This window comes from Alligator mississippiensis, chromosome 11, assembly GCF_030867095.1.
Source record: "Alligator mississippiensis isolate rAllMis1 chromosome 11, rAllMis1, whole genome shotgun sequence".
Taxonomy (NCBI): Eukaryota; Metazoa; Chordata; order Crocodylia; family Alligatoridae; genus Alligator; species Alligator mississippiensis.
The window spans coordinates 39,210,564-39,224,214 of NC_081834.1; the positions used below are offsets into that span (position 1 = coordinate 39,210,564).

The following is a 13,651-nucleotide window of genomic DNA, read 5'->3' on the forward strand; positions in this document are numbered from 1 at the left end:
CTTCATGTACAGCAGGGGTGGGCAATTATTTTGGGTGGAAGGCCGCTTACTATGTTTTGGCAAACCATCGAGGGCTGCATGACAGGCAGCCCAGGGCAGATTAATATTAATTTTCTAAATTTTTTAGGGGCCCCACAGGTCAGATAGAATGGCCTAGCAGACCACATGCAGCCCATGGGCCGCATTTTGCCCACCCCAATGTACAGTAACTACGGCACATTAATGCATGTGTAGACATGCCCACAGTGGACGAGAAAGTGGACTCAACCCATACAGAACAGAGCAGATGGCAGCAGTGATCTGGGCAAAGATATCTGTGCTGTGCTCCTGGTCTCTTCTTGATAGTCCTTCCTTAAGGATCACTTGGTGCTGTCCTCACCCCAGATGGCAAGGAGGTCAAGGATTTCTGCTTTCTCATAGAGTTGGTAGTTGTCACAAATGTGTCTCGTTGCTGGGGCAGCAAAACAAAACTCTGCAGGATGCTGTTGGGCTAACTAACTTCCTATGACACTTGAGAGGAAGACTAGCATAACCAGAAGCACTTCACTGTAAAGCACTTCAGAATTATCCCCGTTTCATCCAGGGTTATGTTGCATTTGTTTGGCTCAATTTGTAGTGCTATTCATTATCTATCAACTCACTTGTTATAGTACCTTTAAGACACTTAAAGTGCTATATAAATGTTACCTCTGTCCATATCCAGGAAGATATGCCAATGTGTTCAATAAAGAGGGGAGGCAAATGTTATGACTTTCCCCAAAAAGTACAGCTGGGAAAGGAAAGAGGGCACAAAGGTGTTAGTTCTTTATTTATACAGAAAGAAAAAGTCAGGTTTGACAAGAAGCTGAAAGTGACTTTTAATAACCGGCACATGAGAAAAAATGCACAAAAATGAAACATTTTAAAACCACAAAAATGGCACCAATGTCCATGAACAAACATATGGACATAATGAATTAGTGTCATTTTAGCTCCCTATACCTCCCTCTTACACTTTCCTCCTTACTCCTTCTCTTTCCTTGTCTCTATTACTATTCACCATTATTTATAACACTTATTGATCAGCCTCCTTTATTTTTCTGTCCCTTCCACTCATGCTTTTGCTCTTTCTGTTGATTTTTGAATTTCCCCTGCCCATGTTAGATTTTAATGGAGAAAGGTAAGTTTGGCCCTGCTACAAGACCTCTGACTGTGAGACCCAAAGATCATATGCAACGGTTTTGTATATTTTCTGCCAGTACAGAGATTCTGCTTTCTAATTCCAGCTTTTCACCCAAACCAAAATCTAATTTTTGCATCTTTGTCCTGTGACCCCCATATCTGCTTGTTCCTCAGGGCATGTCTACACATGCTTTTATGTGCACCAAAACTTAATGCGCATTTGTCTAATGCACATTAAAACTATTTAGGTGCACGTCTACATGTGCACATGCTAAGGCCCATTAACACTGTGTATGGACCAACTTAGGACTAAAATTAGTCTCAAGTCAGTTGACATACACAGTGTTAATGCACCTTAGTGTGTCTACATGTGCGTTAAGGCACTTCAGCTGTTTGCACCTAATTTGATACCTGCTTTTGCAGGTATCAAATTTAGGTACACATAGCTTAAAATTGCAATTTTGAAGGCACATTAAGGCACGCACCCATGCCCCTAATGTGCCTTTAAACATGGCTAATGCACCTTAAATTGGCATGTGTAGGCATGCCCTCAGTATAGCAATTGTGTACCACCCAGTCCTACAACAGTCCTGTTATATCTTCATTTCCATCACTGAACGCACTTCCTCACGAGTTTTGCTTATACCCTCAGGGTACCCCTACTGCTCTTGCAGATCAAGCTTTTCATCCCCTCTCCTTCCACCCTTGGAGGTACAGGGTAAAGAGAAGCAGAAGTTTCTTCTCCCCAGCAGCCTCCAACTTGCACATTTCCTACCAGTAGCCAAAGGACATCAACAGGGACTTTGCAAGGAGCCTCCAGTCCAGACTGCTCTGAGCAAGAGGGATTTTGGCTACCTATTTGGTGCTTTCTCATGAGAAGACTACACTGCCAGGAAGTGCTGGAGCCAGGAAGTGCAGAGGAAAACAGATGAAGTGACACATGTCCCACGGGATTGCCTTGTCCATCCAGACAACACCATACTCTCTATGGGTCTGACACCATGGAAACTTCTCTATCATGGAGATGAATAGCTGGAGGCTGAGAGACATATATTAAGCCAGCAGGTTTTATCACTTCAGGTGGAATATTCCTGTCCTATGCCATATTTTAGGGGCATATTCTAAGCTCAGATTTACTGCCATAGAGCCAGAACCAAGGGAGGAGTCTTTGCCCGGTGAATGAGGTTTGTGGAAAAGTGAAGATCAGGGCATCATTACTAGCATCAAAAAAGGACACCTGTCCTCCTTGATGGTCCAGGGAGACCCGGATTCTTTGAGGGAAGTGGCATAGGGGCAAATGGGTTTCAGGGATAGTGAGAGCCTTCAGATGATTCCTCCACTTTTCCAGAGCCCAGATCCCTCCTTCTGGGTTACGGTGAATCCAGTCCTTCCTCTTCACAAATGCTGTGGCAATCCCCACAGCCCAGTTTCCCTTCTCCTCCACCTCTACCTCCCAATAATGCTTCCCAGAGGTGATTTCCTTACAGCCCAGAAGGCAGGGACATGTGTCAAATCTCTCAGGATTGTCAGGCAGATCCTGCTGTGCATCTCCCCATCTCATGCTTCTCCGATCTGCAGACAGGATGAGATTGGGATTTGCTGTGTCTGGATCCAGAGTCATCGTCACTGGGGAGAGAGAATCACAGTGTTAGGGAAGAGCGCAGACTTGGGGCAGGCTGGAGCCACTCCTTACCCCTCTTAGCAGCCCTGTTCTGGCTTAGACTGTCTGGGCCCCTGTGGCTGAGCAGAGACAGCCCTGTAGCTCCTCAGCCTGGGCACTGAGGAACAGAAATGGGGATGCAGCATTAGGGAAGAGCTACTCAAGACCACTGCATAGTAGGGAAGAAGTAGTATTGGGCAGATAGTACAGGCCTAGAGAAAAAGCAGGAGGTGGCAGCATTTTTGCAACAGGCAGTAAGCAGCTGCACTGGGGAGCCCAGCCCTGCTCTATGGAAAGGTAGGAGGGTAGAAAAGAAGTGTAGAGGAAGGTGGGACATCCGCAAAGGAAGACGTCTCTCCATTCACACCTCTGAATTTGATATTGAAAAGGATGCTTATGCAAATGAGTAGGGCAGAGAGACTGTTTCCTGTTGCTATGGGATTGCAGACTTGCTGTCATAGGCATTTCCTGTGAATTTAAGGACAATTGCTACGAGCACTTACCCTTGGTGAATGATCCCTGAGGTTCCTGTCTTCCCTTCCCCAAGTTGGATGGCAGCTTGTCTAGAGGGGAGAAGGACCACAGGGATTAGCTCTCATGATGCCTCATCATGGCACTGTCCTGTGAAGTTGCCTTTCTGGTCTGAGTGCCTAAGATGAAGGGTTTTTCTAGGACACTCAGCTGCTGCTGCTATAAGTGGGTCAGCAGAGCCCTGTAGTGTTGACACAGCACATTCCCATGGAAGGAGCTTTTCTGTTGGCATAGCTACACTGCTTCCCTGAATGACAACTACAGTAAACTGACAAAAGCCTTCTGTCAGAACAGCTAAAGCCACACACATCAGTTGTCTCAGATAAAGAGAATTTGTCTGAATTTAAGAGTATAAACGAATGATTCTCACCCTGGTTGCTGCAGCACTTGGGAGCTGGGAGAGTCTTTTAAGGTGCTGCTGGGTGTCACACAATATTAGCACTGTTAGGGGTGTAAACATCTACACATGATTCATAAGATAAACCCAGATATTTCGAGTAGGAATCCATAATACCACAAATATTCTGACCTGTTATGATCTTTCTGAGTTCTTTATAATTTTTCCATAGTCAAAAAATAAGCAAAAACTAAGAGCTGACATTATCCAAGGGGTGTCTTAATCTGAAGAGGTTGAGATCCAGCCTGAGCAGAAATGCTGCTGGGAGCTGCTGCTGTGGTAGCTGCGGAAGCTGCCTTTGCATCACCCTGCTTCTCTCCAAGGAAGAGAGAGGAAGAAAGAAACCTGAAGTTGCAGAAATGAGAGGAGGATAGTAGCAAACATGAACCAAGGGGGATGTTCTGTAGTTTGAGCAGCTCCATTGGGGAATATAGCATAAGGCGAAGGAAGAATGTTGATGGAAAAATGGGGGTGGAGGAACCCCTTCCTGGAGGGTTGGAGATGAATTTAACCTCCTTGAAGGAAGAGGAGTTCCGACTCATTCCTCTGAATTTAATACTAATTGAGCCTTTTATACGAAACCCCCAGGGTGGATGAAAAACAATTCTGTATTTTGGGAGCCATCAATTATGGAGCCACTTTCTTTAGCTGGGACTTAAAAGACATCCTGATGCCTGGGCCTCTGCTACATGTATTGTGTTGATTTTTCTACTTTTCATTAATAATCAAATCACTGACCCGTTAGCCAGAGCCACCTGCTCCCACATTCTCAAAGATTCATTCATTCCCATTTTCCTTCATAGAACACTTCTTGGTACCTCTGAACTTCCTTAAAGATTCTGTTAAGTCAACGCTTTTATGGGAAAAATCTCTGGGTCTCATTTCCAGATCAGGAGACATCTCCACTGGCTGCTGGAACTTCTCATCATCACGTCTGGGGAGAGACAATATCATGTTACATGATGAACTGTAATGCCTTATCCTTTTTTTTCTTGCTGATTACAGCAGCTGCGGAGGCAGGCCTGGAGTTTGTATCTCTCATCTTCGACCAAGACCACTATAGCACAGGTAATGGTACTGCAACGTTCCCTCCTGAGTGTGTTATCAATATTCTACCACTGACCTGGAGACACCACCTGTGAGGATCAACAGAGAGTTGAGGCACCATGCTTTGATGTTTAGCTTGCTCCCATATTCTTGATGGGTTTAGTGTTGTGGGCATCTATCCACTTGGAGAACCCCACAGCCCCCACCCTACCTTATTCCACAAGGGTCTCTCACACTGGGCAGAGCTATAACTAATGACATAGCAATGACCAGCCTAGTCCTATCATGAGAGTCCTGAAACAGCCAGAGCCCCCTAGAAGTGTTTCACTAGGTGCACTACCCATTGAAAAGCATTAGGTTAATAATCTGCCTCACAGGATACATACAGAAGATGAAAATCTCAGAATTAAGCTTGACAAAGACAAGTATTTAAAATATGACCTGCCCCCAAAATCGTGGTGGCATTATGGTTCTGCAACCATTTCCGAACATGAAGAATTGTGAGGGGAGTCAGAAAGAATCGCATACCTGCTCATGGTGCCTCTGACGTCCTAGAGGGGAAAAAGAGAATCTGAGTTCCACATGAAGACACTTCCCCGAGGTAGAAATAAATACACATTATCTGTCTTCAAGTTCATGAAGGGCCTGAGCTCATGGGGTTATCTAACATTTAAAATATGTATTTCTTAAAAGATCAATAATTAAAATATCTGCTATGTATCTCCTGAGTCTCACTGATATCCAGTTACTGCACTCCACTACCCAAGGCTTGCGAGGCCTCCCTTCCCTGTGTTGGACTCCCCAACTCACTCGCTTGCAGGAACTCGCTTGCTGGCTCCTGGACCTTCTCTGCCACCTCACTGAGCAGTGTATTGAGAGAGGAAATCTTAGCTAGTTTGGTAACGTTTTCATTCTTTTTCTTTGCAATCTCCTTTTCCAGCTATCCCAGTTGGGCCAGTAGGTGTCACTTTTGTTCCTCCAGAAACTGACAATATTATTAAAATTCAGAAGCTAGCTTCTGCCTCTCAGCTTTTCTCTGTGAAAAGAGGAGAGGTAGTTAACCATGTTAGTCAGAAGTCAGGCATTGGACAAAGTAGGCTGTCACGTAGAAACTTTATACCCTTCTGAACTAGTCAGTCTCTAAGGACGCATCTACATGTTGCGCTACATCACTGTAGTGATACGTTACATTGCCATAATGACCATGCACATCTACATGTCACTGGCAGCTACTTTGCTGTAGCAGCGTGCTCCCTAGTGTCAACGTACTGCTACGGTGAAATAGTGGCTAAAACTAAGCATGCGCCATGCACATGGTACAGTACAGGCAATTACTTAGCTGTGCTTTAGTACTTCCTTTTGGAAGTACTAAAGCATAGCGCAGTAACAATGTCACTGTAGGACGAAGTGTAGACACACCCTAAGGGTACTTTTACATGTGCTCCAGCGCGTTCTGATTAGAACGCATCACAGCAGACTCAATCAATAATTAACTAATAAAAAATTAGTTATTCAATAATTAACAAATAACTAATCAGAATGCTCCAGCAAACTGCAGCATCTTATATATTCAGCATCCTGCATTTCACAATGGCAGCAGAGGTGCTTTAAAGCTCATTGAAAGAGCTTTAGTTAAAGTGCCCCTGCTGCCATTTTGAAACACAAGATGCTGAATACACAAGACTCTGTGGGCATTTTAATTAGAGCAGTTCCTGAGAGCCACTCTCATTAAAATGCAGATGTATAGGAACCCTAAGGTGCCAGCAGGATGCTACTGCACAGTGCTTACTGTGCCTTTATTTAGTACTTGTATAATCAAGTACTAAATAAATGTGCAGTAACCAGAATTATGGTGCAGTTGCACTGGCACATGCCTTTTAAGTGATGCTACTGCACAGTAGCCTAATAATACTCAGCATCTCATGTACACACACCCAGCCTGTCCTGCCTTCTGTAAAAAGAAGGGAAAGGGGAGACCAGGGTCATGGGAAGAATCAGGAGCGTTGTAACACAGTTCTGAGTGCATAGAATAGAGATTTACTGAGCTAGTTCTTTAACCTTTAGTATATTCCTTGTTTAAATAATCTCTCTCCTCCATCCCCGCTCCAGGATAAATACAGAAAAATTCACCATCATCAAAGCCACATGTTCATGCAGTTTAGTAGCAAGTGGTACCTACTACCAGATACTCCTGGCTTCTCTGCTCTGTAATCACTTTGAATATGAGAAACTTTTCTACCTCTTCAAATGGGTCCAAAATTTTTCCTGAATAATAATAATAAAAAAAAGCTTTTAAATAGGTTTGTTTTAAGAGGTGAGGTTCCAGAATCTATTTTTTTTACTTGAATGCCTAGGATACTGATTCTCAACCAGGGTGTTGTAGCAAACATGATTCTCAAGGTAAACCTCGAGATTTTAAAGTGGAGTCCATAGTGTCAAAAACATTCAGACTTGCTATAGGCTTTCTGAGTTCTTTGCAACAAAAGAATTGCTCTAGTATTTTTCTGTAGTAAAAAAAATCAAGTGAAAACTAAAAGCTGACATTTTCTAAGGGGTGCATTGAACCAATTGGGTGCATCCACACATGCAAGCACATGCGCTTACAGCAGCTCAAATAGAAGCGGTGCAAATTTGAGCCGGGGCTTTTTGCTTCGGCGCATGTGCCTGGACGTGCACTTCGGTGTGGGACAAATTGTGCCATGTGGGGCAAAATAACCTCCTGGATCTGCAGCCAGGGGGAGCTAAAACCTAAGGCCAGCACCTGTCTGTCCTCAGTAGTATAAAAAGCCGTCCTGTCCTGGCCCCATCAGTACAAAAAGCTGCCCTGTCAAGTAGCTCAGGGCTACTCGCTCTCAGGAGCTTCTGGAGCCCAGCCAGTTGGTACTGGGGACACTACCCCTTGTGCCAGCTGATCTGCTGAAGCAGCCCTAAGAGTTCCCTGCACCCTCTACCCACTGCAGCAGTCGGCAGTGGGGGCTGCTGCCTGGCTGTGACCTGCTGTGCACCTGCCAGACTCAGATGGGGACTGCAGAGTCAGTAGAGGCATCTGCCCCTCTGGGTCAGCTGCCAGTGGACTGGGGCTGCAAAGTTGGCCTTTGTGCGGCACTACTGCCATGTGTGTCTCCTGCCCAGCCATCTGGGCAGCTATCTCCCGGAAGATGTTCCCAGTGTGGTGCATGGCCTGCTTTGAACTGTCAAAGCATGTCCTCCTGGCCCCAGTTGGCCAGGAGGTCAGCCACCTGAAGCTGGGTCCAAGGTGCCAGCTCTGTGCAGGCAGGATCCTGCCACCGGCCTCCCTAGCAGGAATTGTGGTGTTTCCTATTTGAAAACAGAAAATGCCTGATAAAAAAATCCTGAAGTCACTGTATAAAATACCCTGAAATCCATGTTCCTCCACAATTAAAACGAAAGACGACTATATGTAGAGAGAGAGAGAGAGAGAGAGAGACAGACAGACAGACAGAAATCAGTTGGGCAATGTTTTATTGATATATCTACAGTGCTAAAGCAATTTGCAAGCCTACCAGTGTCTCTATCATCATAATAAAGTGAATTCTAAATACTTATATGTTTTGCTGCCCCTCATAGGGACCACAGCACCTCCCCCCCCCCAGGATACAGCCCTCCCCCAGGGACCACAGCACGCCCAACAGGGGCCAAATGGCCCCCGCAAGGGCTACCTCCCCTGCATGGCCCACATGCCTCATGCCCACTTGCTTCCCCAGGCCCCTGGATTGTGCCTCGCCTGGCCCCATCCCCCACCAGCTCCTGCAGCCCCCCCCCGATGACTGCCCCACCCAGTCCTAGCCCCTGCTTGCACCCCCAACCCCCCTGATGACTTCCCCCCCCCCCAGCCTTGGCACTTAAAAAAAAAAAAAATGCCTCTACTCACCGACAGGAGCAGGGGCTATGGGGACTCCAGGGCCTCCTGGCAGAGCCCCCCACCATGCAGCGGGGTCCAGGCTGGGGCTGCTGTGGCTGTCACCTGCACTGTGCAAGAGGGATGGGAGTGGCCAGTGACCTTGATGGCAGCTGCTAGTGCTGGTGAGTGCAGGGTTTTTTTGTTTTGTTTTTTTTACTTGCCAGGATGCTGGGGCCAGAGGGCCAGTGATGGGGCCAGGTGGGGCAGTGAGGGGGTGTGATGGGGCTGGGCAGGGCAGTGATCAGAGGGGCAGTGATCCAGGGGCAGGCGGGGGGTGGGGCTGGGGAGGGCAGTGATCTGGGGAACTGGGGGGTGCAGGTGGGAGGTGGGGCTGGGCAGGGCAGTGATCCAAGGGGCTGGGGGAGCATGTGGGTCCCCTCCCCCCTCCTCCAGCCCCCCCGCCTCTTACTTACTGGAACTGGAGCAGAGGTCCAGCAGGCAGCGTGATTCAGCACCAGGGCAAGGGCCAACTGTAGAGACACTCTGGCTGCTACCAGAGAGTCTCTGTGGAGAACCCAGCCTCCGGTTACCCCACTTTTTTTTCTCTGGTTTTTTTTTTTTTTTGAACCCTGGGGTCTAATTGTGCCCCCACACTGCAAATCTGCAGTGCGGGAAACATTTTCTTGTTCCTGCATGTGCCTCTTGCAGTGTCTCAAAGGGGTTTGAGATGCTGCAAGACGCACGTGTGCGCTCGTCCCATTGAGTCTGATAAAGTTCAGAACTACTATTGCTACCTGGGGAGTTGAGTGTACTTGTGACAGAGATGCCACAGAACTGAAATATTGTCACTGGATCCTGAGTGTGATTGCTTAAACAACTTTAGGTTATTTGAGCTTGCTTCTCTACTGAATTACACCAGTAGTAAACTGCAATTAGGTGGTGGGAATCTTGAATTTTTGTACCTGAAACTTTATTTATCCTGAAATAGTTTGTCTGACAAAATGATACAAATCCCAGACACTACAAGAGTTGGGTATGGACATATGTAGCTACTTTAAAAAGGGAAGGGGAACAGCTGTTTGGGAGTGTGCAGCAGTTATTAAACTGCAACTATTATGTCTACATGATCCTATGGCAATACAAGTAAGCTAAACTGTCCTAAATTTGACCCTGAATGAAGAAGTGTTAAAGATTAAGCTGTTTTGCTGCAGGGTTAAAGATTAAGCTGTTTTGCGGCACTTTTACCATTTCAAAATGATGCAGGTAACATACATTGTAACAGCTTGTATCAGTATCCTCTGAGAGCAGTACCAATGTTGCAGCCCTCTCCATGCCTTAGACTTTCAATTGTCCTTGAATTTCTGCCCTTGAATCCATAAGAGTACTGGCTGGATAAAACTGCTGTAATTACAGGTCAGGCCACATTACCCATGCCCCTGTCTGCTGGGAATCATTAGGATTTTCCCCTAGTAGTGTCCTGAACTATCCTGGCTGCAATGCCTTCTGGGTAGCAACTTCAGTGCTCCCATAGCAATGGGAGAATCCAAAGGCTGTGCTGTGGGATACCCCTGGAAGATTCAAATGAACCCATTTGGTAAGGCTTTGCCCACACAAACCAAAAAATGGCACCATTGGTTTGACTGGCACCAGCCTGTGATTAGTTGTTTTGCAGTCACATCTGATCAATGCTGTAAGAGAGAGGTATCTATCCATCTGGAGAAGTGGTTCTCAACCTTTTTAGACTTGAGGCAGTCCTAGGTAGACTCAAAGCACCTTCAGAAAATGTCAGCTCTTAGTTTTCACTTTTTTTATATACTACAGAAAAATAGTAGAACAATTCTTCTGTTGCAAAGGATCTCCAGGCACCCCAGGGTGCTGTGGGCCCCTGGTTGAGAATCACTGATCTAGCATTTGTTCGTGTGGACACACAATGTAACACAGGGGAGTTCTCCGGTTCCAGCCAGGCCCTGGAGTTTAACCACTCCTGGAACAACAAAGAAACCCAGGACCCTGTAGAAAACTTCATACCTTCAGGTGTTTTCTCAGGAGTCTTTCATTAATGTTATATGAACTTCTAGCAACTCAGCCTTGGGGGACCTGAGCTCTAGCCCCAGGCATGACACTGACTTACTTCATGGCCTTGGGATGCAAAGGCATAATAAGGCAGCTAGGGCAGCTGCAACATGAGGGACAGCAGTGACTTCCAGTTCCTGCTGTGGTACTGTGATTTTTTTCCCCATTCTGTGGTAGGTTTTTTTCATTCAGAGTAATCTGCAGCTCTTGTGATTTAAACATCACTGGCCATGTAGTAACTTCAGTTTTGTCAAAACTTCCTTTCTTTCACCAGAGGAAACTACTGTAGTTTTCAAAAGGCTTCTGCAGACAGCATTCATTTCCCTCCCTTCTCTTGCCTCATTTCAGTGCACATTTCTCTTGATGGTATCTTTCAGCTTCATAGAGCTGATGTACTGACATGTGTTGCAGGGTACATCTACACATGCTCTTTAATGTGCAGTAGCCTATTTTATTGTCCATTAAAGCATCATGTAAACAAAATGCAATTATGCTGATGTGCAGTAGAATAGGCTACAATACATTCAGTGTCACTTAAAAACCATGTGCATTTGTTGCTGTGCATTAAGACAGCTTAATGTGCATTTCTTTAGTAACTCACATTGGCGGTACTAAATTTAATGCGCGTTAGAAAAAGTGCCATAATGTATGGGTAGACGTGCCCACAGTGTGATTAAAAATACTCATGAAAGAACTAACCTAGGGGTTCTCAATCTTTTCAGGTTCAAGGCACCCCGTGTTAAACTTGAGGCTCCCCTCGGAAAATGCCAGCTCTTAGTTTAGACTCAATTTTTATTTCAGAAAAATAACTGAACAATTCTTCTGTTACAAACAACTCAGACCACAACAGGTTGGAATGCTTTTGACACTATGGATTCATACTTGAAACCCCTGAGTTTATCTTGTGAATCCTATCTGCTCATGTAACAGTGCTAACATTGCATGACTCCCTGTGGCACCCTTGAGAGGATCTCCAAGCATGCCAGGGTGCTGTGGCACCCTGCTTGAAAATCACTGAGTTAACCTATAAATAACATATAAACCCTGTTACCATTAGAGAGTACAGCAGTCTCTTACCTTGTACTGGTGATCAGCCTCCTCTATGGGGACCACAGTGTGAGTTTGGTGAGCCCAAAACAGATGGCAAACTACACAGAGAGCAGCTTGGTCCTCCTCACAGAAGAGTTTCAGAGTCCCCTGGTGTTATCCACACACTGTCTGGCCTCCTCCTCTTGTGGCTGCCTGTGCTTTCAGCTGTTTGACTATTTGTACCACATTCTTTAGCTAACTATTGGGTCTGAGGTTTCTCTGTTGCGCAATTTGTCTGCAATGGGGGCAGCAGCGGTTTGGACTTGAACCTTTCCAGCACCAGAGGATGCAGGCTCAACAGAAATTGTCCTTGCAGTCTAGAGTGATCAGACCTCTGAAATACTCCGGGCAGATTGGACAATTGCTTCATGCTGGAGAATACTCACAGCGTCCCCTGATGTCCTGGTTCTCACAGGGCAATATAAATAGGAGTTTAACTTTCCTGAGGTCAGAAATGAGCCCCACCTCCAGTAGCAGCCGCTGGGTGCTTCTTTTCTTGGAGCTGACTCATGTCATTTGCTGTATTGGAATGAGTCCAGGAGTCACAGTTACAGGTGGAAAAATATGCTTGTGATTGCTCCTGCCATCAGCTCTCTGTGCTGCTAAGTCAAAAGAGCATCAAAGTACCCTTGTGTGACTTTTCCTTATCCTCCCAGTACAGCTTTGTGTCTGGAGACCCGAATGAGTCCGACAGTGAGATCAGTGTAACAGTGGAAGAAGAGTGAAGGAGGGATGGGAGATGAAGTGGAGAATGGGAAAAGCTGTGCAGACAGCATCTGCTAGGGGGAGAATGGGGTCCCTGGCATGGGAGGGAAGGGGTACAATAATTTCAGTCAATGAAAGTAAGTGCTGTCTACTGGTGGTATTCTAGTCCTTTCCTAGTCCTCAAACTGGTCATTTTTTGTTCATATGGCATTTTTGGCACTTACGTGCAGGTAGGACCTGTACTCCTGGATGCCTATGTCTATATCGGAAATGCCAGCCCACCATGGAGAAAGTAGTGTTGTTTCAGCCCACCACTCCTAAAAGTTGCCAACCCCCAACCTAGACCCTTGCTTCTCAGAGGCAGCTGTACACAGCCCCAGAGATTCTGGCGGCTTGGCCATTTCGCAGAGGGACTCTTGGTGGAGCAGGGGGAGGAGGCTGGAACTTGGGCAGTCAGAGGGGGGGAGGGTGGGAATGCAAGAGCAATTTTCAAACACAGCAAGGGCAGAGGTACAGCTCTGAAGTTAATCACAGAAAATGGGCCTTTTCCATAGATGAAAGGGGATCAGACATCATCTCCGGGTAGCTTATGAGCCTGGGCGGACAGCTAATCATGGGCTGTCATGCAAGCCCTGAAAGCTGTCCTCCACATGATGCCCCATCAGCTGCCTGCATCAGAAGCAAAAAGTGGTCCTAGCACAATCACTCCATGGGCAGATTCTGCTGTGCTGAGCATGGGGAAGCCTTAATCATCCTAGTACGATTCAGAAATGAGGATTGATTGGCAGATGTACAAGGACTCTGTGATGCTATAGGCATGACAATATAAAAAGACTCCCCCACACACTGTGGACCACCCCCTCGACTGTCCACAACAAGGGTGGTTGTCTTCAGCTCTCACCAGGCTGTGGAGGGCATTAGCCATGCAGCCCACACCAATCCCACAACCTTTGAGTCTAAGTACTCTTGGCACTCTGGGTGCCTCAGTTCCCGTCCTTGAGTCTTCAGATCTAATCTGTCAGACCCTCCCTCTGGGCTATCATCCTCCACCTTCTTACCACTGGGACAGAGCTCTAGCAAAGCAGAAGCCAGATTCCTGGACACGGGATATAATACTGATCACCTC

General features: G+C 46.3%; 1 protein-coding gene across 4 annotated transcripts; it reads right to left on the reverse strand.

Annotated features, from left to right (window-relative positions):
- Nucleotides 1–782: 782 nt before the first annotated feature.
- LOC102562784 (zinc finger protein RFP) lies at nt 783–12,164 on the reverse strand. Of its 4 annotated transcripts, none has more exons than XM_014599970.3 (6): nt 11,809–12,159; nt 5,607–5,832; nt 5,325–5,347; nt 4,568–4,683; nt 3,325–3,384; nt 783–2,787 (listed from the first exon to the last, which is right to left on the reverse strand). In XM_014599970.3, exons 3-6 carry the CDS (start codon nt 5,330–5,332, stop codon nt 2,270–2,272), a joined length of 702 nt encoding a protein of 233 aa, XP_014455456.1. In that variant the 5' UTR covers nt 5,333–5,347; nt 5,607–5,832; nt 11,809–12,159; the 3' UTR covers nt 783–2,269. The 4 variants fall into 4 exon arrangements, with proteins under 4 accessions (XP_014455456.1, XP_059570816.1, XP_014455457.1 ...); XM_059714833.1 differs by lacking the exon at nt 11,809–12,159 and adding an exon at nt 8,689–8,786; XM_014599971.3 differs by lacking the exon at nt 5,607–5,832 and having other exon boundaries at nt 11,809–12,164.
- Between the last annotated feature and the right edge of the window lie 1,487 nt (nt 12,165–13,651).

Bases quoted from the DNA above. Each gene is read 5' to 3' on its own strand.
- LOC102562784 (XM_014599971.3), bottom strand. The intron at 3,385-4,567 runs GTACCAAGAAGT...TCTCCCCTCTAG, and splicing joins ATCTTTAAGGAAGTTCAGAG to ACAAGCTGCCATCCAACTTG. The intron at 2,788-3,324 runs GTAAGTGCTCGT...CTCTCTCCCCAG, and splicing joins TCAGGGATCATTCACCAAGG to TGACGATGACTCTGGATCCA.